This window comes from Nerophis ophidion, linkage group LG05, assembly GCF_033978795.1.
Source record: "Nerophis ophidion isolate RoL-2023_Sa linkage group LG05, RoL_Noph_v1.0, whole genome shotgun sequence".
In the NCBI taxonomy this organism is placed as follows: Eukaryota; Metazoa; Chordata; class Actinopteri; order Syngnathiformes; family Syngnathidae; genus Nerophis; species Nerophis ophidion.
In genome coordinates this window covers 64,477,296-64,504,713 of record NC_084615.1, presented here as the reverse complement: position 1 = coordinate 64,504,713, position 27,418 = coordinate 64,477,296, and the positions used below count along the sequence as shown (strand labels likewise).

The following is a 27,418-nucleotide window of genomic DNA, read 5'->3' as shown; positions in this document are numbered from 1 at the left end:
GGCAAACGATCGGGACTTTCGCATTTTATAACACTGGAGCAACTTAAATCCGTCGATTGGTAAGTGTTTGTTTGACATTAAATGCGGGTGGAGAGAAAGGCTGGATGCAAATATAGCTACAAATGTACATACAGCTAGCCTAAATATCATGTTGCAATCGATTAGCTGGCAGTCATGCTGTGACCAAATATGTCTGATTAGCACATAAGTCAATAACATGAACAAAACTCACCTTTGTGATTTCGTTGACTTAATCGTTGGAAATGCATCTGCAGGATATCGATACATCTCTGTGCCATGTCTGCCTTAGCATCGCCGGTAAAATGTGCAGACCAAACGATTGGGACTTTCGCATCTTGTGACACTGGAGCAACTTAAATCCGTCGATTGGTAAGTGTTTGTTTGGCATTAAATGTGGGTGGAGAGAAAGGCTGGATGCAAATATAGCTACAAATGTATATACAGCTAGCCTAAATACCATGTTAGCATCGATTAGCATGCCGTGCTAATCGAAGAACACTCCACGTTAGTCAACTTGAATCCATCCCTGATCGTGTTGTTACGGCCTCCGACAACACACCGACGAGCCATGATGTCTCCAAGGTACGGAAAACAGTGGAAAAAACGGAAAATAACAGAGCTGATTAGACTCGATGTTTGTAATGTGTTTGAGAAAATGGCGGACTGACTACCTAGGTGATTCGCTCTGAGAGCGAATAATAGAAAGGCGTTTAATTCGCCAAAATTCACCCATTTAGAGTTCGGAAATCGGTTAAAAAAATATATGGTCTTTTTTTCTGCAACATCAAGGTATATATTGACGCTTACATAGGGCTGGTGATAATGTTCCCCTTTAATGAATGATTGCTTGATGAATGATGCAGGTCTGACAACTCCTAACACTCTCTTCAGGTCCTTTCTCTGCCTCTGAGGATCTACTACTACCTGAACAACAGCTGGCCCTTTGGTCGCCCCCTCTGCATGATCTGCTTCTATCTGAAGTACGTCAACATGTACGCCTCCATCTTCTTCCTGGTGTGCGTGAGCTTGCGTCGCTGCGAGCTCATCATGCGGCCGCTGAGGTACAACACATCGAGGAGAAAGGTGGACGTGGTCCTATGCACCTTGGGCTGGCTCTCGGTCTACCTGGGCTGCCTGGCCTTCCCCTTGCTGAGACACTCGGACGCTAACCCTGCTCTATTGCCCCCGGAGGTGGGCGCTCCCATGCTTGGGCCTGACAGGGTGTGTTTTTCGGAGCTGCCCATGCAGATGGTCGGTGCATCAGCGTCCTGGGGTATCTTGTTCATAGCGGAGCTCTTAGGCTTCATCATCCCCTTCACTCTGGTGTTGGCCTGCACCTGCCTGACCGCCGGGAGCCTTCGCCGGGCCGAAGCTGGTGCCGTTCCCGACAGAGGGGAGAAGCGCAGGGCGTTGAGGATGGTGCTGAGCTGTGCCGCCGTCTTCTTGGTGTGCTTTGCGCCTTACCACCTCACCATGCCACTGGATTTCTTGGCCAAGGCCAATGTGTTGAGCAGCTGTGCCCTCAGGGACCTGATTCTCAGATGTCACCCTGTCACACTCTGTTTGGCCAGCCTCAACTGCTGCCTGGATCCCATCATGTATTATTTCACCACTAATGAATTCTGGAAGCGACTGAGCAAGCCAGACATATTGGTTCCGGAGAGTTTGACTGCCAGCAGGCATGACTCTTGACGGATCGAAGGACTTCAGGAGTGACTAGTAAGCCTAGTAAGATTGCCACGAGTGGAAGACTTCATGAGTGTTTCAAGCCACTAAACCCTGAGATATTAAAGGACTCCATGGAGCATGAGTGCAGAAGAATCCATCAGTTCATAGCAGAACTTTTGGAATAACACAGCAAACACAAAGAAGGTATGTTATGTCCATTGTCCATTCTCCTATAGAGAACCTAAACCTATACCTTTTCTGACTCACAAATGCTAAAATTGTTGGATTTTGATTTAAAACAAAGCTTAAAAATCCTAATGTTCATGCATTTTGACATGAGCTTGCATACGGTTTTGGATGCCTCTGTTCACAGAGTTTTGCAGTCTGGCTCTGTTGTGACGTCACTGCGAGGTGGACGTACTTATCGAGGCATTATCGTATTTTTCGGAGTATAAGTCACACCTGCCGAAAATGCATAATAAAGAGGGAAAAAAAACATAAGTCGCACTGGAGTATAAGTTGCATGTTTTGGGGAAATGTATTTGATAAAACCCAACACTAAGAATAGACATTTGAAAGGCAATTTAAAATAAATAAAGAATAGTGAAAAACAGGCTGAACAAGTGCACGTTATATGACGCATAAATAATCAATCGATGCTTATTTATATAGCCCTAAATCACTAGCGTCTCAAAGGGCTGCACAAACCTCGACATCCTCGGTAGAGCCCACATAAGGGCAAGGAAAAACTCCCCCCAGTGGTACGTCGGTGACAGTGACAATGATGACTATGAGAAACCTTGGAGAGGACTGCATATGTGGGCAACCCCTCCCCTCTAGGGGACCGAAAGCAATGGATGTCGAGCGGATAACCAACTGAGAAAGTGCCTGGTATGTTAACGTAACATATTATGGTAAGAGTCATTCAAATAACTATAACATATAGAACATGCTATACGTTTACCAGACAATCTGTCACTCCTAATTGTTAAATCCCATCCATCCATCCATCCATCCATCCATCCATCTTCAGCCCAAGTAGGGAAGCCCAGACTTCCCTCTCCCCAGCCACTTCGTCTAGCTCTTCCTGGGGGATCCCGAGGCGTTCCCAGGCCAGCCGGGAGACAGTCTTCCCAACGTGTCCTGGGTCTTCCCCGTGCCCTAAACATCTCCCTCGGGAGGCGTTCGGGTGACCTCCTGACCAGATGCCCGAACCACCTCATCTGGCTCCTCTCGATGTGGAGGAGCAGCGGCTTTACTTTGAGTTCCTCCGGGATGGCAGAGCTTCTCACCCTATCTCTAAGGGAGAGCCCCGCCACACGGCGGAGGAAACTCATTTCGGCCGCTTGTACCCGTGATCTTATCCTTTCGGTCATGACCCAAAGCTCATGACCATAGGTGAGGAGGGGAACGTAGATTGACCGGTAAATTGAGAGCTTTGCCTTCCGGCTCAGCTCCTCCTTCACCACAACGGATCGGTACAACGTCCGCATTACTGAAGACGCCGCACCGATCCACCTGTCGATCTCACGATCCACTCTTCCCCCACTCCTGAACAAGACTCCTAGCTACTTGAACTAAATTGCTAAATCCTATGAAATCTTATACGTCTAGTCCTGGGGTAGGGAACCTATGGCTCTAGAGCCAGATGTGGCTCTTTTGATGACTGCACCTGGCTCTCAGATAAATCTTAGCTGACATTGCTTAACACGATAAGTAATGAATAATTCCGCTGGGATTATTCATTACTTATCGTGTCAAAAATAACATTCAAAATACAAAACCTTCTCATGCATTTTCATCCATCCATCTGGTTTCTACCGCACCTGTTCAAGAAGTCAGACCAATGGTAAGAAGTATTTTATTTATTTTTGGTTAGCCTCAGAATAACAATGTTACTAAAAAGAATAAGAGACTTATTGTACTTGTTGGTCTTTTTTAAAAATGCATGCATATAGTTGTATTCACTGTTAAAAAAAATTAATATATGGCTCTCTCAGCCAAAAAGGTTCCCGACCCCTGGTCTTGTCTCTTACGTGAATGAGCTAAATAATATTATTTGATATTTTACGGTAATGAGTTAATAATTTCACACATAAGTCGCTCCTGAGTATATGTCGCACCCCCGGCCAAACTATGAAAAAAACTGCTACTTATAGTCCGAAAAATACGGTAAGTCAAACTCTTAGCCAGACAGAAAGAAAACCCCCCCCCCATCAATTCAGGTTATGAGAAATAACCGAAATTGTACAATTATTTTTCAAAAAATCTTGACGTGCGTACAACACGGATGCAGTGACATACTGTAAATACCAAGTGTAAATCCATTGGCAAGTGTACCTAATGTTGTGACCACTGATCAGGTGAATCTATATAATGTTTATGAAGTTTATTTTCGACCGTGTCTGAAAAAATATAGCGGTGACGATTTCAAGGTATTTAAACAGTGTACTTTGGAAAGGGTGGGAAGTGGTTTCCATCCATCCATCCATCCATTTTCTACCGCTTATTCCCTTTCGGGGTCGCGGGGGGCGCTGGCGCCTATCTCAGCTACAATCGGGCGGAAGGCGGGGTACACCCTGGACAAGTCGCCACCTCATCGCAGGGCCAACACAGATAGACAGACAACATTCACACTCACATTCACACACTAGGGCCAATTTAGTGTTGCCAATCAACCTATCCCCAGGTGCATGTCTTTGGAAGTGGGAGGAAGCCGGAGTACCCGGAGGGAACCCACGCATTCACGGGGAGGACATGCAAACTCCACACAGAAAGATCCCGAGCCTGGATTTGAACCCAGGACTGCAGGACCTTCGTATTGTGAGGCAGACGCACTAACCCCTCTTCCACCGTGCTGCCTCACATTTTGTTTCTTATTGGTGGTGAGGTCGAAAAAAGGCGGAAAACATTACAATGGAAGTCACAATGGTATGTCGTAACACAGTGGTTCTCAAATGGTGGTACGCGTACCCCTGGGGGTACTTGAAGGTATACCAAAGGGTGCGAGAGATTTTTTTTTAAATATTCTAAAAATAGCAACATTTCAAAAATCTTTTATAAATATATTTATTGAATAACACTTCAACAAAATATGAATGTAAGTTCATAAACTGTGAAAAGAAATGCAACAATGAAATATTCAGTGTTGACAAATTTGGTGTCCTATGGCATTGTGTTGTGTGTTAAAAACTCAAAAGTATGTCAATGAGTTACTTCGCAACAAAAACAGTTCCTATGTGTTTGCTCTTACAATAATGTCACAATATTTTGGTTGTTATACAGGTCTTGGAAGGTAAATGAAGTATGGTTGGCTGTTGTTGCATACATTTTTGGAGTGATTTAGAGCAGTGGTTCTCAAATGGGGGTATGCGTACCCCTGGAGGTACTTGAAGGTATGCCAAGGGGTATGTGAGATTTTTTTTAAATATTGAAAAAATCTTTTATAAATATATTTATTGAATAATACTTTAACAAAATATGAATGTAAGTTCATAAACTGTGAAAAGAAATGCAACAATGCAATATTCAGTTTTGACGGCCAGATTTTTTGTGGACATGTTCCATAAATATTGATGTTAAAGATTTCTTTTTTTGTGAAAAATTTTTTAGAATTGAGTTCATGAATCCAGATGGATCTCTATTACAATCCCCAAAGAGGGCACTTTAAGTTGATGATTACTTCTATGTGTAGAAATCTTTATAATTGAATCACTTGTTTATTTTTCAACAAGTTTTTAGTTATTTGTATATCTTTTTTTCCCCAAATAGTTCAAGAAAGACCACTACACATGAGCAATACTTTGCACTGTTATACAGAAATTTAATAAATCAGAAACTGATGACATAGTGCTGTATTTTACTTCTTTACATCTTTTTTTCAACCAAAAATGCTTCGCTCTGATTAGGGGGTACTTGAATTAAAAAAATGTTCACAGGGGGTACATCACTGAACAAAGTTTGAGAACCACTGTTGTAACCTGTGAAATAACTTCCAATAAAAGTGTGTTTAAAAAAAAAAAAAAAGAAGCTAAATTTACACCAAAGAATATCCAATATATTTAATCTTGACCACAAAGAAGTAAGTGTTTTAAATGTAGATTAAAGTCATAGGTCCACTTTAAACCATGCTGAAATCATCCATCCATTTTCTACCGCTTATTCCCTTTCGGGGTCGCTGGCGCCTATCTCAGCTACAATCGGGCGGAAGGCGGGGTACACCCTGGACAAGTCGCCACCTCATCGCAGGGCCAACACAGATAGACAACATTCACACACTAGGGCCAATTTAGTGTTGCCAACCAACCTATCCCCAGGTGCATGTCTTTGGAAGTGGGAGGAAGCCGGAGTACCCGGAGGGAACCCACGCAGTCACGGGGAGAACATGCAAACTCCACACAGAAAGATCCCGAGCCTGGATTTGAACCCAGGACTGCAGGAACTTCGCATTGTGAGGCAGACGCACTAACCCCTCTTCCACCATGAAGCCACACACACACACACACACACACACACACACACACACACACACACACACACACACACACACACACACACACACACACACACACACACACACACACACACACACACACACACACACACACACACACACACACACACACACAAAACATCATGGAGCATAATCTGTTTCTAAAACTGTTAAATGTAATCTTCCTGACATTAGATTCGCTCACCATCGGATGAGTGCAGATGCACCACAACACAGACTATCAAATAAATAAATACATCTGCACAAGCAATTTTCATGCAAAACTTAATGTGAGACTGCATTTAAAGGCCTACTGAAACCCACTACTACCCACCACGCAGTCTGATATGTTTATACATCAATGATGAAATATTAACATTGCAACACATGTCTACTAAATTGCAATTTTAAATTTCCTGGAAGTTTCTTGTTGAAAACCTCGCGGAATGCTGACGTGTACGCGTGACGTCACGGACTGTCAGGAAATATTAGCGCTGCGCACACACACAGCTAAAAGTCGTCAGCTTTAACCGCATAATTACTCAGTATTTTGGACATCTGTGTTGCTGAATCTTTTGCAATTTGTTCAATTAATAATGGAGAAGTCAAAGTAGAAAGATGAAGGTGGGAAGCTTTATCCTTTAGCCACACAAACACACGGTGATTCATTGTTTAAAATTCCCAGAGGTGAATATGGATTAGAGTGGTCAAGCGAACATGGATCCCGACCAAATGTCAACCAGCAGTTTTTGGTGAGAAAATTGTGGTAAAAAGTCGCTTCTTACCGGAGATCAGCTGAGCTTGCGCCGTCCGTACAGCTGCCGTCGACTTCCATCAGACACTGGCCACAAGACACCCATGGACACACCCTTCCGACTATCAGGTACTATTAAACTCACTAAAACACTAGCAACACAATAGAAAGGTAAGGGATTTCCCAGAATTGTCCTGGTAAATGTGTCTAAAAACATCTGAATCCGTCCCAGCAATCGGGTTTTTTTTTTTTTTTTTTAACTTGATTTATTTTTTTTCTAGTCTGTCGCTATCAATATCCTCAAACACGAATCTTTCATCCTCACTCAAATTAATGGGGAAATTGTTGTTTTCTCGGTCCAAATAGCTCTTTTTGTTGGAGGCTCCCATTATAAACAATGTGAGGATGTGAGGAGCCCTCACACGGGTGACGTCATCGTCTGCGACATCCGGTAAAGGCAGGGCTTTTCTGTTAGCGACCAAAAGTTGCGAACTTTATCGTGGATGTTCTCTATTAAATCCTTTCGGCAAAAATATGGCAATGACGCGAAATGATCAAGTATGACACATAGAATGGACCTGCTATCCCATTATAAATAAGAAAATCTCATTTTAGTAGGCCTTTAAAAAGGTTTTTACATCCCGACTGGCTCCAAAAAGTAAAGTAAAAGTTGGCGAGGAAACAGTCACTGAAGCAGCATTTAGAGCCCACTTCGCCAAAGTTAGTGTCAGCTTCCCAACATGCATCTTTCATGTGCACAATGACGACAAGAAAACACGGAATTAAGTAGGTCAATTCTACTTTATTCACCAAACAAAGTGAGATCATATCTACACATCTGTGTTGTATCTAATATTCATGTAATCACTCCTGTTACAAAGTTGGGATAAAACGCACACTTCCTGTGTGATTGTCTTCCTGTGATGGGTCTCTTCGTTTGTCACTGCCAAACACCGATAAGTATTCTTATTAAAGTCCAAATTATTACATTTCTGACACAACTCAATGCAAATAGGAGGTTCCAATATCTATACAGGCAAGGCCGCTCCTACCTAAATTGGGGGCCCCCAAATACAAAAATGTTTCACTGGTTTATTCATGTGAAACCATCTTTATACTTTCCTTAATCAAACTTAAATTTCACTTGAAAGCTGTTTAATACTAAAATTAATTTATGGGAAATAAGTTGTTCAATTATTATTTTTCTAAAGTGCAAAATATAACATGATTAAAACAGCTCCCCTGTTTACCAGCCCAGCACTTTAAACTCTGTGCACCACTTGGGGTCAATGAGATTATCTGGGGTAATTTGCCAACATACTCTCACCGGTGACAGAGCAGGAAGTGGCTCGGAATATTTGTCAGTCATTACCTGACATTTTACATGAGCTTACTCACTCACGCTTGCATGGATCGCGGGGCCCTAAGCACAGTTGGCTATCTGCGTTTAGGGAGGGGCGGCCCTGCGTACAGGGAATACTGAATATACACAAACTTATTTATTACGCCTTGTGAGGACTGCCGGGACACGATACAGTAGTTCAAATGATCTGACTAAAAGAAAACAATATCACACTTTTTAAGTGAGCATTTGGACAAAAAAAGAGGTTGAACACAAGCACTTAGTCCTAGAGGGAGCTATACTTCATCATTAGAAACACATCATACAGCAGGACAGCAGACTTCCAGGAAAGGACAGCGTACGACAGCAACTGACATTTCCACGGTGATTAGTGCTATTGTAGTATAACATAAGAATAGAATACATAGTAGAATTCTGTACATCTCCTTGTAAGTTTGCAAAGCTGCTCGAAATAACACGTACACACACACACACACACACACACACACAAGGGCGCGCGCGCACACACACACTGCTGTAATGTCAGATGTTGAACACCAGATGCATAACGATGAGTTGAGTCTGCAGGAAAGTACAGCAACACAACAGAGGAAATGAAACCTAAGTAAATCCCCAGCTAACAGGAGGAATGCCGTTTGTTAGCACGAGACTAATACTTGAGAGCTAAGACCAATACGGGTTGAGGAGAACGTAGCAGAGGAGGCTAGAACTGAAATCCACAAGTCACTGGGGGATGAAGCAGGGGAATGCAAATAAAAACAGAAATCTCGGCTCAACGGGGTTTCCTCCTCCACTTTCATCCTATGCCAACTCTCTCCCTCTTGCTCGCACGCCCGTCACACTCGGAGACACTTTTCCCTTCAAGCCTTGCAGATCTGGGTCTCGGTTACGAACTTGTTTTCAAAGTGATGGATGGTGAAACACTCTTCTGCGGAGCGCTTATGGATGCCTCCACCTGGCGGAGACAACAAGTCAGTTAGTGAGATGAAGCTGATTGGATGTTTCTGTCTCAATGTGGGGATTATAAGCAACTGAGACAAAACGGAGTGCAATATTTGTTTGCTAACAGCAGACATGCGGTCAAATTTATTTTCAACAATGATTATCTGACCTGCTGGCTTGGAAGACATTTGAGGAGTATTTTAGGAGCTTTTTGTTGGGGTTGAGCGTGTGATTCTCTCTTTGACTATTTAACTGACAATAAGTGAAGTGAAGTGAATTATATTTATATAGCGCTTTTCTCTAGTGACTCAAAGCGCTTTACATAGTGAAACCCAATATCTAAGTTATATTTAAACCAGTGTGGGTGGCACTGGGAGCAGGTGGGTAAAGTGTTTTGCCCAAGAGCACAACGGCAGTGACTAGGATGGCGGGAATCGAACCTGGAACCCTCAAGTTGCTGGCAAGGCCACTCTACCAACCGAGCTATACCGCCCCGCGGTATAGCCACATTGTACCAAAAACATATAACTTTGTCTTGAATTTGAAAAAAAAAAAACACATTTTATTTTATTTTATTTTATTTTAAGTGGAGGAGTTCAAGTACCTAGGAGTCTTGTTCACGAGTGGGGGAAGAGTGGATCGTGAGATCGACAGGCGGATCGGTGCGGCGTCTTCAGTAATGCGGACGTTGTACCGATCTGTTGTGGTGAAGAAGGAGCTGAGCCGGAAGGCAACGCTCTCAATTTACCGGTCGATCTACATTCCCATCCTCACCTAGGGTCATGAGCTTTGGGTCATGACCGAAAGGATAAGATCACGGGTACAAGCGGCCGAAATGAGTTTCCTCCGCCGTGTGGCAAGGCTCTCCCTTAGAGATAGGGTGAGAAGCTCTGTCATCCGGGAGGAACTCAAAGTAAAGCCGCTGCTCCTTCACATCGAGAGGAGCCAGATGAGGTGGTTCGGGCATCTGGTCAGGATGCCACCCGAACACCTCCCTAGGGAGGTGTTTAGGGCACGTCCAACCGGTAGGAGGCCACGGGGAAGACCCAGGACACGTTGGGAAGACTATGTCTCCCGGCTGGCCTGGGAACGCCTCGGGATCCCCCGGGAAGAGCTAGACGAAGTGGCTGGAGAGAGGGAAGTCTGGGCTTCCCTGCTTAGGCTGCTGCCCCCGCGACCCGACCTCGGATAAGCGGAAGAAGATGGATGGATGGATGGCATTTTATTTTTCACTAAAGAAGGGTTCGGTGAATAAGCTTATGAAACTGGTGTGGTTCGGTACCTGCAACAACATCATATTTTATCAATATTTATGTTTTTAATGTTTAACTATGTTTGGCCACATTGATACGGCCTGAAATCCATATTTCTGTATACGTTGTATAATCAATACAGCTGAAAATGACTGTGTCTGGCAGACAAATAGTGAAGAAGCATTTCACACTGGCTCCTTATATGGCTTCTGACGTACAGGATGCAGGAACATGATGCGTCATCTGCAGTTGGATTACTTTCTAAAATGTATTATCAATCTACTTGATAATTTACTGTTCATAGCTGGTTATGTTTTGTTGTAACATGGTTTCCTGCACTCCTGTTAAAATGCAATAAGCACTTATCCTTCTGTATCAATACTTTACATTAGTTTTGTGCGACACCACACATGTGGGTATCGATCCAATACCAAGTAGTTACAAGGGCAGTATTGGTCATACCGATCACATACAAATTTTTCCGGATCAATAAATTATTTGACTTTTTATGACAGCTGTAATCTGAAAAATCACAGAATGGTGATGTAACAATATCAAATATTTAAATTGTTTTATTACGTACGCATTTTTTAAAATTCATTAGAATATTATTAAACAAAAGCAAACAATACTATTGGCTCTTATTTCTTGAGTTTGTTAACAACAAGGGCAATAAAAACATATGTGATCATTAAGCAAACACATACTGATACAATACTTACACTATACAATACATTTTTTGTTAAAATTGGTATGGCTCCGCTCAACCCTGTTTACATTCAAGAGTTCTAGTTTAGCGGTTAACTATGCTTTATGTATCCTCCTATGCTGTGTAGTGTAGCATTTCTAGCTGTTCCTCGTCCTCCAGTGATAATGTCACACAGTTTAATAGCTACCAAGGAGTCGAGGATCACTGACTTAGAACCGAGGCACCACTGTAGTTACGCAACTGTCAAAACAAGTCAAAAGAAACGGTCACATGCAGACCTGGGAGGCTGGCACGGCGCTCCATCTTGTAGGTGTCCTTGCCGTTGCACAGTCGGCGAATGTAGAAGCCCAGAGGTTTGATGTCGTCGATGCGCTCGGTCACCACCAGGTCCTCGTGCACCAGGTAGCTGCGGTACGAGCCAGACTGGACAGAAGTACAGGAGATTGTACTAACAGCTGATGCACACACTCCAATTTAATACGAAAAAACTACAGTTCTTACATTTCTAGATGGTGTAGACAACGACAATCAGTCTCACCCTACATCTATATACCTTGATTTTTCTCGTACTTGGGATCCATGGCGTCTGGATAATCAACATTTCACTAACAAGTTCTCTTTATGTATCTTATGTGTCTAAAAATAAATCTGGCAATGATTTCCCATAATATAAATTATGTTTTTAATATTAATAAATACCTGTACACACCCCCTTTCCATTGTCAAATTTAAAATGCCGCCCCCCTTTTGTTGTGACGTCATCAACAGAACGAGAACCCATTTATCCACGTAGACAGTGTGGATCAAGTCCATACTTCATAACTGATATGGTTGACATTTTGAGCAGGAAATAAATATATTATTTTTTGGACTTTCCTGCCATTCCATAGACACCATAGCCTGTGTTCCCTCATGCTCTTTTAGCATTTCCTCAAGCATCTTGAGGGAAAACATCAGCAGAAGAGGACACAAAAAAGAATACTGGCGTTTTTGAGTGCCAGGTCTGCCCTTCTTTCTCTGTAGGTTCTGACTTAGTCTTTCTCCTCTTGTTAGGGACGGCGTGGCGCAGTGGGAGAGTGGCCGTGCGCAACCCGAGGGTCACTGGTTCAATCCCCACCTAGTACCAACCTCGTCACGTCCGTTGTGTCCTGAGCAAGACACTTCACCCTTGCTCCTGATGGGTGCTGGTTGGTGCCTTGCATGGCAGCTCCCTCCATCAGTGTGTGAATTGGTAAATGCGGAAGTAGTGTCAAAGCGCTTTGAGTACCTTGAAAGGTAGAAAAGCGCTATACAAGTACAACCCATTTATCATTTATTTTTCCATCCCAAACCTCCTTCGTTGAAGTCAGGATCATTAAAATCCATCCAACCATTGAATGGAGAGGTCCATACTTTTCTCATATTTCTATCATTTGGTAATGTATGCAGGCTGATCCCTTCTTTTCTTGTTTTGCTACAACCTCCAACAATGCAGCTAGGAGACATATTTGTGAAGTGAAGTGAATTATATTTATAGAGCGCTTTTCTCTAGTGACTCAAAGCGCTTTTACATAGTGAAACCCAATATCTAAGTTACATTTAAAGGCCTACTGAAACCCACTACTACCGACCACACAGTCTGATAGTTTATACATCAATGATGAAATATCAACATTGCAACACATGCCAATACGGACAGTTTAGTTTACTAAATTAAAATTTTAAATTTCCCGCGGAGTTTCTTGTTAAAACTGTCACGGAATGATGATGTGTGCGCTTAATGTCTCAAGTTGGAGGGGGCATGTTAGCGCAGCACCACTAGCGGCTAAAAGTAATCTCTTTTCATCGCGCAATTACACAGTATTCTGGACATCTGTGTTTCTGAATCTTTTGCACTTTGTTCAATTAATAATGAAGAAGTCAAAGTAGAAAGATGGAGGTGAGAAGCTTTAGCCTTTAGCCACACAAACACACAGTGTTTCCTTGTTTAAAATTCCCGGAGGTGAAGCTTTACTATGGATCAGACCGGTGAAACGAACACGGATCCCGACCACTTGGTGAGAAAATTGTGGTAAAATGTCGCCTCTTACCGGAGATCAGCGGAACTTCTGTCGTGCTGATGCCGCCATGACTAATTCCCTCAGAGACGGGCGTCAAGACACCCGTGGACACACCCCTCCGACTTTACGGTACTATATAATCTCACTAAAACACTAGCAACACAATAGAAAGATAAGGGATTTCCTATAATTATCTTAGTAAATGTGTCTAAATACTTCTGAATCGCTCACAATGCAATCGCCTTTTTTTTTTTTTTTTTTACTTTATTTTTTTTTTTCTAGTCCTTTGCTATCATTATCCTCAGCCACAAATCTTTAATCCTCGCTCAAATTAATGGGGAAATTGTTGTTTTCTCGGTCCGAATAGCTCTTTTTGTTGGAGGCTCCCATTATAAACAATGTGAAGATGTGAGGAGCCCTCACACGGGTGACGTCATCTTCTGCGACTTCCGGTAATGGCAAGGCTTTTTTATTAGCGACCAAAAGTTGCGAACCTTATCGTCAATGTTTTCTACTAAATCCTTTCAGCAAAAATATGGCAATATTGCGAAATGATCAAGTATGACACATAGAATGGACCTGCTATCCCCTTTAAATAAGAAAATATCATTTCAGTAGGCCTTTAAACCAGTGTGGGTGGCACTGGGACCAGGTGGGTAAAGTGTCTTGCTCAAGGATACAACGGCAGAAGCGGGGATCGAACCTGGAATCCTCAAGTTGCTGGCACGGCGACTCTACCAACAAAGCTATACCGCCCCGCCATTTGTCAATAATCCTGCGCACAAAGTCATTAATTTGGGATCAAGATGCTACCAAAACACATATGAACTTGCCTACAGTCTTCTGTAAATCAGGGTTCCCCAAACTTTTTTCCACAAGAGACCTGTTTAATATATGCATCGTTTACACGGCTTTCTACTTGCGGCACATAAAAACCCCCCAAAAAAAGTTGCAAGAAAAGTTAGCCTTTGGCTACAATCTGGCACATTAACATTTGGTTATGTCCATTAAAGTGCATTTTCCCAGAGAGGAGTTGTAATATACATCCATTAAGAATATTATTGGTGTGTTTAGTGGGACAGGCGAAAGACAAGTTGGACCAAATGGGGTAGTTTAGAAGTTAATAAATGTTTCTGCGCGGCCCGGTAGCGTCACGGTCCCCGGACCGGTGGTTGGGGACCACTGCTGTAAATGACGTCAGCCGGCTGATGCATTTGGGAGATAAAAGTGGGCGTTCCAAAATGTGCTGAAACTCGTTAGAAAACCAAACTAGAGTCACTACTGTGTCTATTCTACCTGTAAACTTTTAGGTGCAAAACTATGAAATATGTATAAATGTCAGGATTAGAGGGTCCCTCGATGCCATACTTGCCAACCCTCCCGGATTTTCCGGGAGACTCCCGAAATTCAGCGCCTCTCCCAAAAACCACCCGAAAATCTCCCGAAATTCAGCAGGAGCTGGAGGCCACGCCCTCTCCAGCCCAAACATGCACAATTCGATGCTTGAAAAGGAGGATTGCAGGCGGATCTGAAGGCATTTAAAGTCATTTTTAAAAACGACTGCTAATTCTCCTCCTTTTCGACCGGACAACCGCGGAGAATTAAAGTAGGAACACTCCGGAGGCAGAAGTTCATTAAGAGGGACGGACTCACCGGCTGTCAGCCATGTTTCCGTCACACAGAGGAAGTCAAGTCCGCCTTCAGGATAAACGTTTTGTTTGTCAAAGATCTTGCGTTCACAAGACCGAACCTGGCTGGGGCCAGCACGTCCAAGGGCGCAGCTAATCCAGGTGGGGCCCGACACACAGCCCGCAGGCGGCGGGGTAGAGGAGCCACGAGGCGGGAAAGGAAGGCAGGAATCCGACCAGGTGAAAAAGCTGACTGGGACGTCGAAAAACCAACGTCGAAGTTGATCATATCAGTGGGAAAGGGGCAAAGCACATACTGGCGCCATCTTCTGGAAACTCAAGTGACGTTACTCAAATAGTGAAAGGTAAGTGTTGTTGTTGTTGTTTTTTTTAGTAAACAGCAAGCACAGTACAGTTAGTACTGTTTTTTTATTACTGTGTATTTGATAGGTGCCGTCTGAAATTCAAGTATTTATTTTACTTATATATAGAATAAAATAAATATATACAGCTAGAATTCACTGAAAGTTACGTATTTCATACATATACATATATATATATATATACACATATATATACACATATATATATATATATATATATATATATATATATATATATATATATATACATATATATATATATATATATATATTAATTACAGCCAATATAAAAATTTCGGCTGTAAATATACTCTCCTCTTAACCACGCCCTCCACCCCAGCCCCGCCCCTAAACCACACCTCCGCCTCCACCCCTGACCACGCCCCCCACCCCCCAAATCCCGAAATCGGAGGTCTCAAGGTTGGCAAATATGCTCCATGCAGACGTCCTCAATTACTTTTGACTTGCCAAAGGGCAGGATTTTTTCTCGGCAGACCCATGACGGCCAGATGGCCGATCACGACACGGAGCATTTGAACACAACATTAATACAAGTGCAGCCTGGGCATAGAGACGTGTCATTTGTGCTTCATTTGTATTTTGTTACAGACAGACATGCCGGGATTAAAGCACACTATCTGAAATGATTTTAAATCTCTGGATTAGCGCAGGTAAGATTGAGTTTCAGGCGGTGTGTTCATGTCTGTACTCGCCATCAACTGTGAGAAGAGGTCGATGAGATCCTGTGGGGGCAGCACCACCGATGTGTTCAGTGGGATCACAAAGCAGGTCCTCAGAGTCAGGTCCAGATACGCGGTCAGCTTCTGCACAAGACACACGCACACACATCAGGACCATATTGGAGCATTACATTGACAGGTGTGGCCCTCCCTCCCTCCCTCACCCTGTTGAAGTCGTGGAGGATGTAGGCGGGGTCTCCGGCCCTGAAGCGGGGCGGAGGGACGCTGATGACGGCCATGCTGTCCGAAATCTCCACCTCCTCCTCCACCCTTGGGAGATAGTATGGCCGGCTCTCGACATCGCCCCCAGCAGACACGTCACTGAACTGCATAGCCCCGTGATACAGCCTCTGGACGACACAGGTGAGAGAAAAATAGCATCTTTGAGTGCATAAAAGACAGCAGATTTAGGTTAAGAGGTATCAATCATTGGGTACTGATGGGGTTCTTCAAGTGTGTGTCAGTAAGTATGCACAGTGGCAGGGAGTCTACGCATTAACTCAAATGTGTTTACAGCATGTATTATTTAGGCCACTAGGGGGAGCCAGAGTGCTCTAAATAAGGCCTAATTGACCCCAACATGCTTATTGGGTGGTTGCTTCATAAACTGTTTAACTTGGCGCAAAAAATGGGGTCCCAATTTTTTGTAAGCATTTTGAAAACAAATCATAAATGTATGCATTATCCTGTTATATCTCACATCATATATTATGTTATGGAAAACGTTAATTTATTTAAAAAAATAATACAAAAGACAACACATATGCATGTGTGTTGTCTTTTGTATTAAATGCATATGTGTTAAATGTATTCAGTTAGAAACATTCATTCACTTTCTTCTTTCCTTCATGCATCTAAACTTTACCGCTGCCAGTATTTTTGGTCTATATTTTTATTGTCATAGTTTCATACTGTGTTTGTTCTATTTTTGGCCAAATAAGACAAAGAAGTTTTCCTTATTTTTTTGGTTTAATTCCATGATTTTATTAGTCCAGCCCGTGTCCACAGATTTTCCTCCATCCGGCCCCTGAGCTAAAATGAGTTTGACACCCCTGGTCTACATCAACTTCAGATCTGTCAATTCTAAGTTTTTATCATTATTTTTTTTATGCTGTTTATTTTTTAGTTTTCTGCCCTTTTTGTTAAACAAAACTTTGTTTTTTTTTATGGCAAACACACAACATATGCAAAATATGATATATATATACACACATTTCATATTTTGCATACATACATACATACATATATATATATATATATATATATATATATATATATATATATATATATATATATATATATATACACACATATATATATATACATATATATATATATATATATATATATATATATATATAAATGGGTTGTACTTGTATAGCGCTTTTCTACCTTCAAGGTACTCAAAGCACTTTGACACTACTTCCACATTTACCCATTCACACACACATTCACACACTGATGGAGGGAGCTGCCATGCAAGGCGCCAACCAGCACCCATCAGGAGCAAGGGTGAAGTGTCTTGCTCAGGACACAACGGACGTGACGAGGTTGGTACTAGGTGGGATTTGAACTAGGGACCCTCGGGTTGCGCACGGCCACTCTTCCACTGCGCCACGCCGTCCCGTGTATGTGTATGTATATATATATATATATATATATATATATATATATATATATATATATATATATATATATATATATATATACATACACACAGTGAAGAAAATAAGTATTTGAACACCCTGCTATTTTGCTAGTTTTCGCACTTAGAAATCATGGTGGGGTCTGTGTTACTCAGCGACAGCGCAGAAACCTGACTGATCTAGAGAAGATCTGTGTGGAGGAGTGGGCAGTCTGTGCAAACCTGGTGAAGAACTACAGGAAATGTTTGACCTCTGTAATTGCAAACAAAGGCTACCCTACCAAATATTAATGTTGGTCTTCAAGTACTTTTTTTCAGCTGTATCGCACAAATAAATTGTTAATAAACCATAGATTGTGATTTCTGGATTTTTCTTTTTAGGCTATCTCTCATACAGTGGACATGCACCTACCGTGAAAATTTCAGACCCCTCCATGATTTCTAAGTGGGAGAACTTGCAAAATAGCAGGGTGTTCAAATACTTATTTTCTCGACTTACTTCACATATTTTATGTGAAGTAATCAGAGGTCAATAATTGATAAAAACATTGATTTTGATTATATATATTATGTTATGAGCAATGCCAGTTTTAAAGAAAAAAACAGCTTTGTTTTATTAGTCAACATTGAAACTTTTTCTAAATTACATTTCACCTTTAAGCTTTTTCATTCAACTTTTGTAATGTTTTTATTTATTTTAAATAGTATTTTTAGAATGCGCCATGGGCCTTTAAAAAATTAGCTACGGGCCGCAAATGGCTTTCGGGCCACACTTTTGACACATCCTATTATAGATAATAAAAAATGTTATCTAATAAGTCTATCGATAAAAAGCAGCCTGGCGACGCATGCGCGTTCGTCATAACCCACAGTCCGCATCTTTGCTTCAGTAAACAATGACGATGATGACATCACTGTCAGCGATGCCAGAGACACTTGCTAACTTGTCAGCCACTTGTCCAAGATACTCCTTTTGAACACTCCCACATTAACACTTCAAAAGACACATATTTGCCCCGTTTGTTGACCTTCAAAGAATGTTTTTGGGGTGGAGAAGTCTGGTCTGGTGCTGGTGAGCTTGAAGCTAACAGCTAGCCTGTCTCCATCCTCGAACAATGTCGATCCAGCGGGAGATAAAGATGAAGTTTCCTTGGACTCACGAAAACTAAAACAAGTAATTTACTGGAGACATGGCACAGGATAAAGTTAAAAAGGTTGACTTAACACTCACTTCAGTGGTTACCAGGAAGTCTTTCTTTTGACAGACCCTCACGGTAAAGTTGTCCAAGTGCAAACTGAGGTAATTGATAAAACTATTGGCAAACCAAGATTTCGGAAATTAAACCGGAACGTTCATTACTTTGAAGCCGACCAATAAAAACGCAATAAACAGGTTCGGAAATTTGACCCGGCAAATATAAACAAAGCACCGGCGGAACGCGATAATCAATAAAAAATTAAAACGGAGTTTTGACACAGAGAAGGCAACTTCGGTAAAAAAAAGTTACAAATCTGCATCCTGGCACGCGTGGACTTCCGGAAATGCACGTCCTATCTGATTTCAATGCGTAAAAAGACACAAAAAGTGTGTTAACGCCAACAGTGTGTGTGTGTGTGTGTGTGTGTGTATATATATATATATATATATATATATATGTATATATATATATATATATATATATTAGGGCTGTGAATCTTTTTGTGTCCCACGATTCGATTCAATATCGATTCTTGGGTTCACGATTCGATAATATATCGATTTTTTCGATTTGATTCGATTATCGTTTCAAAAACGATATTTTTCCGATTCAAAACGATTCTGTATTCATTCAATACATAGGATTTCAGCAGGATCTACCCCAGTCTGCTGACATGCTAGCAGAGTAGTAGATTTTTTTTTAAAAGCTTTTATAATTGTAAAGGACAATGTTTTATCAACTGATTGCAATAATGTAAATTTGTTTTAACTATTAAACGAACCAAAAATATTACTTATTTTATCTTGGTGAAAATATTGGACACAGTGTGTTGTCAAGCTTATGAGATGCGATGCAAGTGTAAGCCACTGTGACACTATTGTTCTTTTTTTTATTTTTATAAATGTCTAATGATAATGTCAATGAGGGATTTTTAATCACTGCTATGCTGAAATTATAACTAATATTGATACTGTTGTTGATGATATTAATTTTTGTTTCATTACTTTTGGTTTGTTCTGTGTCGTGTTTGTGTCTCCTCAATTGCTCTGTTTATTTTCAGTTCTGAGTGTTGCTGGGTCAGGTTTGGTTTTGGAATTGGATTCCATTGTTATGGTATTGCTGTGTATTGTTATGTTGGATTGATTAAAAATAATAATAAAATAAAATATATATATTTTTTTTTAATCAAATTTTTAAAAATGAGAACCGATTCTGAATCGCACAACGTATTCGATCCGATTCGTATTCGATTCGATTTTTTCCAACACCCCTAATATATATATATATATATATATATATATATATATGTGTATAGCATTTCTTTAAGCATGTCCCAATGCTGCGACAAATAGAAATGAAACTCTGAACTAAGTTTCATTGTGTTTCGTGTGCAATTACAATAAAAGCATGTAATCTAATCTAATCTTGTTTAGAAAGGGTTATTAGGCAAAGTAGGGCTTGGGGGACAAAAGGACTATGGATTTAAATGGCAGTAGTATTTTGACTTGTGCTTACTTATTTGGCACTATTTTACCTTATTTTTTAGTAGGCCATAAAAGGCACTAACTGCATTAAAGTATAAAGTATTCTGTTGATATTGTGACATTGTCTTATACTGTAATGTTGTTACAAATATCATTGAAAAATTAAAAATAAAAATCCTTGAATTGTTCACAAATATGTTAATTGTGATATTTTTTGTGTTTTATGTGTGCCGAAAATCTGTCCTCTGTTTTTGAATTATAATTAATCGGGGCACAGAGACAATGTAATACAATGTGCAATATTAAGATATTCTGCCCAACACGGAAATAAAATGTATACATTTTTTATCATTCTATTTTTCATTATTTGTTAACTCTGTGCTATTCTGATATGTCCACTGTCCTGTGTAATGTTTTGGTGTTGCTAATTTTGGGACCTTAATTTCCCGAAAAGGATCAATAAAAGGGATCAACAAATAAAAGAAAATATTATCTTTGAAAAAAATGCCAATTAAAAAAACGTTATTTCATATTTAGTTATTGTTGTGCATTCCCCATTCCCTTGTTAGACAGCTTAACTAATTAAACAAAAAAAAACAACTAATAAACCTAAAAAGTAGTTGTGACTAAGATGCTTTTGCTGCAGGCAACAATACATGTATTTAAAATAGGAAACACTTTTCCAAGGAAATGTAATATAAATTCTCTTTATCATTTTGCATTGATATTATCTTCATTTAACACCCTTATAGTCTAATACAGGGGCCCCCAACCTTTAGGCACCGGGGACCGGTTTATTGTAGGCATTATTTTCACGGACCGGCCTTCCACTTGTGCCAGATAAATATAGCCAATAAGTGCATGAAAAAATAATACAGAAAAAAATTCACCATACTGTTGAATTAGTGGGAGCCCCTGGCCTTTTCCCTTTGCAAAAAAAGCTCTCCATAGACTTTAGATTTTACTCAGTTTTGCTAGAAGTGGTAGTTTATTTGGGGCTTTAGTGTCTAATGGGTTATAGGTGATACATCACATTAGGGTTGTACGCTATACCGGTATTAGTATAATACCGCGATACTAATGTATAGTAGAAAGTAGATAATGCGTCACTGACCGGCGGTTGGGGGACCACTGGTCTAATACACATACTAATTGAGTGATATGATGGACAGGAGGGAGTTAGGTCATACTTGCCAACCCTCCCGATTTTGCCGGGAGACTCACGAATTTCAGTGCCCCTCCCAAAAATCTCCCGGGGCAACCATTCTCCCAAATTTCTCCCGATTTCCACCCGGAAAACAATATTGGGGGCGTGCCTAAAGGCCTTCATTTAGCATCATCTCTCACCTGAAAAAGAGTCTATTATATATGTCTGCCTTATCCATAGGTGTATCTATAACCCATAAAGCAGGCAGGCACAGAGCTATTTCTCAGCGTGTGTTTATTCCAGCCGGCACGTTAATACACTGACACACAACAATCTGACTCCCATTGCGCATTGCTTCAAAACTACGGCAAGTAGTAATGTCCAAAAACATAACAGAGACGAAGCAGAAAAACGAAGAAGAGACATGGCGACGACGAGTAAGAAGAAGAAGTAGCTTGCAAGTTCCAAAATGATTGGAAAAAAATAATTTCAGTTCACCCAGGACAGCTCTAAGGAGAAGGGGTATGCTGCCTGCAACTTTTGTAGATCAGACTTATCCATTGACTTCCCCAAAAGTGTCTGTCATTGTAAATAGGTTCCGCTCTATTTTGTTTCCCGGGGGGGTGATTTGGCGTTGCACCTGTGTGACCAGCTTCAGTGAGCACTGACTCCTGCAGCTGGTAATTCATGTTTATGTCTCTCTCATTTTATTTTTTTATAAACTTTTTGCTTGTCACTTTTAAAGTATTTTTAAAGTGCACACTGTTTTGTGGCATGCTGTTAAGCATGCGGGTTAAATTCCCAAATTTTCGTTTTATTAAAGTGTTGTAAAAAACGGACTTATTTGCTAAATGATGTGTGGATTAGCTTAATGCTAGCAGCAGTTGCTGCGGGGTTTCCTGGTCATGTGAGTTTGTGCACGGGTCGAGGGGACTCTGCTGAGTTTGTGTGGACATGTGTGCTGCTGTGCCATTAATGTGTGTGTGTTTTTTTCATCTTTCTTTATTCTGTAGTGGAGAGTGATACTGTGGACTGTATGTGACGCCCTTTTCTTTTTCTCCCTATGAAAAAGGTATGTCTTTTAATAAGTTTTGGCATTGTTTTTTGTAGTAAAAAAATATAAAATGAGTTAATGTGAGTTGGGGAAAAAAGAGGTGAGGACCTTTTTTTTTTCCTAATGTATATTTTTGCTGTCTGCTGATGTATATACTTTATATACTGTTTTTTATTTCAATTAATTTGTTTTTGGACAATTTTTTGCTTTGTTTGCCTTTTTATTATTGTTATTATTTTATTATTATTGTTGTTTCCATATGTAAGCATAAGTTGAGTTTGAGCGTGAGTGAGCACTGACTCTTGCAGCTGTGGAGAGAGATAGTGTGGACTGTATGTGACACCCTTTTCTTTTTGTCCCTATAAAAAAGCTGGTGAATAAATCCTCAACTCGAATCCTGTGTGTTCATCACGAAAAAAGACAACGCAGAACAGTGACTGTTATATATATATATATATATGGGTCGGTCGGCAACCTTTACCACTCAAAGAGCCATGTTGACCCATTTCACAAAATAAAGAAAACAATGGGAGCCGCAAAACTCTTTTGAAATTTAAAATTAAATAATGCTGCATACAGATTTTTTTATTTTTATTTGTGCTGTGTATAAACCAGGGGTTTCAGACACGCGGCCCACACTTTAATGAGAAAATTTAATGTTAGTGCGGCCCGCGAGTTTTACATGAATGCCGCTTGACAGCATTACACTTACGTTGAAGAGGTTCATTTAGCCTACTGACATGTATTTATAAATGGTTGATTTTAAAAAGGCTAGTAAGGTACCTTACTAGCCTTTATAAAATCAACCATTTATAAATAAAAGCATTACACTTGGCAACCCTCCCATATTTTCCGGAGGTTCCCGAATTCTCAAAGTATCTATTCTCGCGAATATCTGATGATGTTCATCCACACATTAATAATAAGGGCGTGCTATGAAAGCGTTGCCTTTAACGCCCTCTACAACATGCACAAACAGCTTACCAGCCCAGTTACACGTTGTATGTGGCTCCTGCAGACGCACGCTCAACGCTGCAAGACATACTTGTTCAACAGCCATACAGGTTACACTGAGGGTTGTAATATAAACAACTTTAACACTCTTACTAATATGCGTCACATTGTGAACCCACACCATACAAGAATGACAAACACATTTTGGGAGAACATCCGCACTGTAAGACAACATAAACACAACAGTACAAATACCCACAATCCCATGCATCCCTGACTCAAACCCTGGGGTTTGATGCTAGCGGGTGTGTATAACGTAGCCAGGAAGACTCAGGGATGCATGGGATTGTGGGTATTTGTACTGTTGTGTTTATGTTGTCTTACAGTGCGGATGTTCTCCCAAAATGTGTTTGTCATTCCTGTATGGTGTGGGTTCACAGTGTGGCGCATATTAGTAGGAGTGTTAAAGTTGTTAATATTACAACCCTCAGTGTAACCTGTATGGCTGTTGAACAAGAATGCCTTGCAGGTATGTGCGTGCGTTGACATGAGCTGCGTATATCACGTGTAAAAGCGTGCGCGACAACATGTTAAAGAGGAAGTTAAAAGTATATCCAGCACGCACTCAATAATGTAGACCGGAGAATGTTGTCCCCAAATGATTCCCGGGAGAGGCACCAAACTCCGGAAACCTCTCGAAATAATCGGGGGGTCGTTGATTATGCAGCTGAGCCACATTAGAGTGACCAAAAAGCCGAATGCGGCTCCGGTGGCGCATGTTGCCGACCCCTGATATATATGTATAAGAAATACTTGAAACTATATACACCCCCAGCCCAAATCTCCTGAATTCGGAGGTCTCAAGGTTGGCAAGTATGAGTATGGGATAGGTAGAGAATACAGGTATAGAGAAATACAAATGTACCTTGGGGGTGAAATAGCGATAGAGACAAGCTCCCCCCACGATGAGTCCACTAAGGATGAAGGCGATGCCCAGCAGTGTTACCAAGCAGCGACCTGTGGAACCTGCGATGCCTATTGGAGCTGCACCCAGCTCCGGGTCCTGCACACACACACACACACACACATTTTGTAATCAAACACGTTCCATGCATGCATCTCTGTTCACAGCCCAATGCTCGACATTTGCACATTCGTGCACATTGCATGAAAGTGCAAAGCCGCCAAGCTGACCGCATCTCGTCCCTGCAGCCGGTGCAGGCCCGCTAGCAGTTTTAGTATCAGCCGTTAGACGTGTGCTCACCTTCACCGCGACGGGCTCCTTTCCGATAGCTTTCTGCGCCAACGCCGGGTTAAAAGCAATCTTCACCATATTTCCGCGAAGAAAATGGTTTTATTTCCAAACGTAGGAAAAAAAAAGGGAAGCGGAGATGTCTGCACGCGACGCTGTCCGGCTCAGTGTTATCTGCAAGATCCTCGTTGTGACGCACTTTGCAGCCTCGGTTTAGCGACAACTTCCGGTGGCCGAGGGATTAAAGATGGCAGCCAAAACAAAACCCTTAAAAAAATCTATACGCGTAAAACTGCATGTATGGTATATTTTTATTTTTTATTTTTGCAACCCTGGTGATATTTATAGTTCCACTCAAATAAGTTACTTACTATTAGTTGCTTTTAGTTTTTCGTGTTCTTAATAAACATAAACTGTGTTTGGCGCCATCTACTGGCTGCTAGTGGACACTACCAACATTATGTGGAGAAAATGGTAGAAATATGAAGGCTAATTTACTTTTTTTTTTTTTTTTTTACCTTTTTTTAGACACTGAATTTATGCAACTACATTTTTTTCGTTTGTATTTTGTGGACTGAATTTTGCACATTAAATTTGGATGACACTTGAATTGAATAAAAAGGTCAGTGTAAAAAAATTGTGTATAAAAATTCATCCATCCATCCATTTCTACCGCTTATTCCCTTTTTGGGATCACGGGGGGCGCTGGAGCCAATCTCAGCTGCATTCGGGCGGAAGGCGCTATACACTCTGGACAAGTCACCCTCTGATATCAGGGCCAACACAGATAGACAGACAACATTCACACTCACATTCACACACTAGGGCCAATTTAGTGTTCAGTTAAAATAAATATGTGTGTAAAAATTCAGTCCACAAAATGTAGTGTTAAAAATTCTGTGAAAAAAAATCAGTGCTAAAATTTCCGTGAAGAAAAATTCTTTGTAAAAAACAAATCAATGTAATTAAAAAAAAAACAAACAAACACCCAATTGCAGTAAATTAAGACTAAATAATCTCTTCGACTGGTTCTGAGATGGGATTGATTGCTTCAGTGTTAATTTACCAGAAGCGAGTCTGAATTTTTACATACAGAAAGTTTTAGCCTGCATTTTTATGCACTGAAATTTTACACAATTGTTTTCTTACACTGATTTTTTTTTGTACAAATAATTAAAAAAACTGTATTTTAACTAACTGAATATTTAAATCATCAATCAATCCAAGTTTATTTATATAGCCCTAAATCACGAGTGTTTCAATGGGCTGCACAAGCCACAATGACATTCTGAGCCAATAGGCTCAGATCTCATATCAGGGCAAAGAAAAACTCAACCCAATGAGATTCAATGAGAAACCTTGGAGGAGATCGCAGATTTAAACACACACATTTTGCACAAAAAGTCAATGCGATTGTCAGCATAATTTAATATACAATATACAAAAAAAAAAAGTTAAAACAATTAAAAGACAAAACAATTTATTGACACACATTCACTGTCAGAAAAGCTTTTGTAACAGAAATTAACCTTCTAAGAGAGATGATTAAAAAAAATCAAACAACAGGGATGGTACTTAATTGTGAACATTCTAACAATGAATAAATACAATAAATACCTATACAATTTACAGTGCTACAATATCAACACCATCATACAAGCATTGTTTTTATTAGGCTGCATACATTAGTTTTAGAAATGAAAGTCAAAAAAATGTAAGCAACTTCAACAATAGAGAAAACACTATTAATAGCTCTAATTGTAATATATATATATATATATATATATATATATATATATATATATATATTTATTTTATTTTTTTTTATTATTTTTTTTTTTAAATTTATTCTCTGTTTGCAAACAATCTAATAATGTTAAGTTCAATGGCATCTCAGCATAGGAGTTTGATTGGTACTGTGATGCAACGCTTATCCTGAAAAACTTTCATGGCGAAACAAAGTTGCGCATTGAAATTAATTACAGTACCAACGTGATCGGCCCCCACAAAATAGAACCAATTTAACTTGCAGCTTGTGTTTTAAAAATAAAAAAATCCATTAAATGGTGTATTAACATATTTTAATAGAATGTACTGCAAAGTCATGTAATAATAATGGGGCGGTTTAGCTCGGTCGGTAGAGTGGCCGTGCCAGCAACTTGAGGGTTGCAGGTTCGATTCCCGCTTCTGCCAACCTAGTCACTGCTGTTGTGTCCTTGTGCAAGACACTTTACCCACCTGCTTCCAGTGCCACCCACACTGATTTAAATGTAACTTAGATATTGGGTGTCACTATGTAAAGCGCTTTGAGTCACTTGAGAAAAAGCGCTATATAAATATAATTCACTTCACTTCACATCTATGGAGAGTCAACTTCCATGGTATCTACTTCCGTTTGCTTCTCCATATGTTCATGTCCACGGTTTAACTATTCATTTTCCATCCTCCTTCTGCTTTAGAACGGTGCAGGCGAGCAGTGCTGTCCTAAATTCAATGAATATCATCCATTCGTGTGCCAAGCTCTAGCTATATGCTAATATTTTTGAGTAAAACACAGGATTCTTTGGTTGGATCATACAGGGTTCACTGTAGCATTCACTACGGAATTGGAATTTTTGGTCTCAGCCGGAAGCATAACAATTAGCAGAGAGACAGCCTGTGTCCTGAAAAACTACAAAGCCGAGGTACCAC

The 27,418-nt window shown here is 40.6% G+C and overlaps 2 protein-coding genes across 4 annotated transcripts in view; one reads left to right on the top strand and one right to left on the bottom strand.

Moving 5' to 3' along the window:
• Nucleotides 1-14,278, top strand: part of gpr174 (G protein-coupled receptor 174) — a 35,647-nt gene extending 21,369 nt beyond the window's left edge. For 2 of the 3 annotated variants that reach the window (XM_061901776.1, XM_061901775.1), the window contains one exon: nucleotides 913-9,221. In XM_061901776.1, coding sequence (XP_061757760.1) covers nucleotides 913-1,713 — 801 coding nt within the window. In that variant the 3' untranslated portion in view covers nucleotides 1,714-9,221. Of the gene's footprint in view, nucleotides 1-912; nucleotides 9,222-12,255 lie in introns of those variants that run through there. The other variant, XR_009806928.1, reaches the window with a different exon arrangement.
• LOC133553506 (integral membrane protein 2A-like) lies at nucleotides 7,718-24,951 on the bottom strand. Its single transcript, XM_061901777.1, has 6 exons — nucleotides 24,740-24,951; nucleotides 24,401-24,538; nucleotides 16,157-16,342; nucleotides 15,966-16,076; nucleotides 11,481-11,625; nucleotides 7,718-9,253 (listed from the first exon to the last, which is right to left on the bottom strand). The coding sequence occupies exons 1-6, from the start codon at nucleotides 24,806-24,808 to the stop codon at nucleotides 9,159-9,161; spliced, it is 744 nt and encodes a 247-aa protein (XP_061757761.1). The 5' UTR covers nucleotides 24,809-24,951; the 3' UTR covers nucleotides 7,718-9,158.
• Nucleotides 24,952-27,418: the final 2,467 nt, after the last annotated feature.

Excerpts from the sequence above, each read along its gene's own strand:
- LOC133553506 (XM_061901777.1), bottom strand. The coding sequence starts at position 24,808 with ATGGTGAAGATTGCTTTTAACCCGGCGTTGGCGCAGAAAGCTATCGGA. Across the intron at positions 16,343-24,400 it reads ATCGCTATTTCACCCCCAAG|AGGCTGTATCACGGGGCTAT; the intron begins GTACATTTGTAT and ends TGTGTCGTCCAG. Across the intron at positions 16,077-16,156 it reads TCCTCCACGACTTCAACAGG|AAGCTGACCGCGTATCTGGA; the intron begins GTGAGGGAGGGA and ends TGTCTTGTGCAG.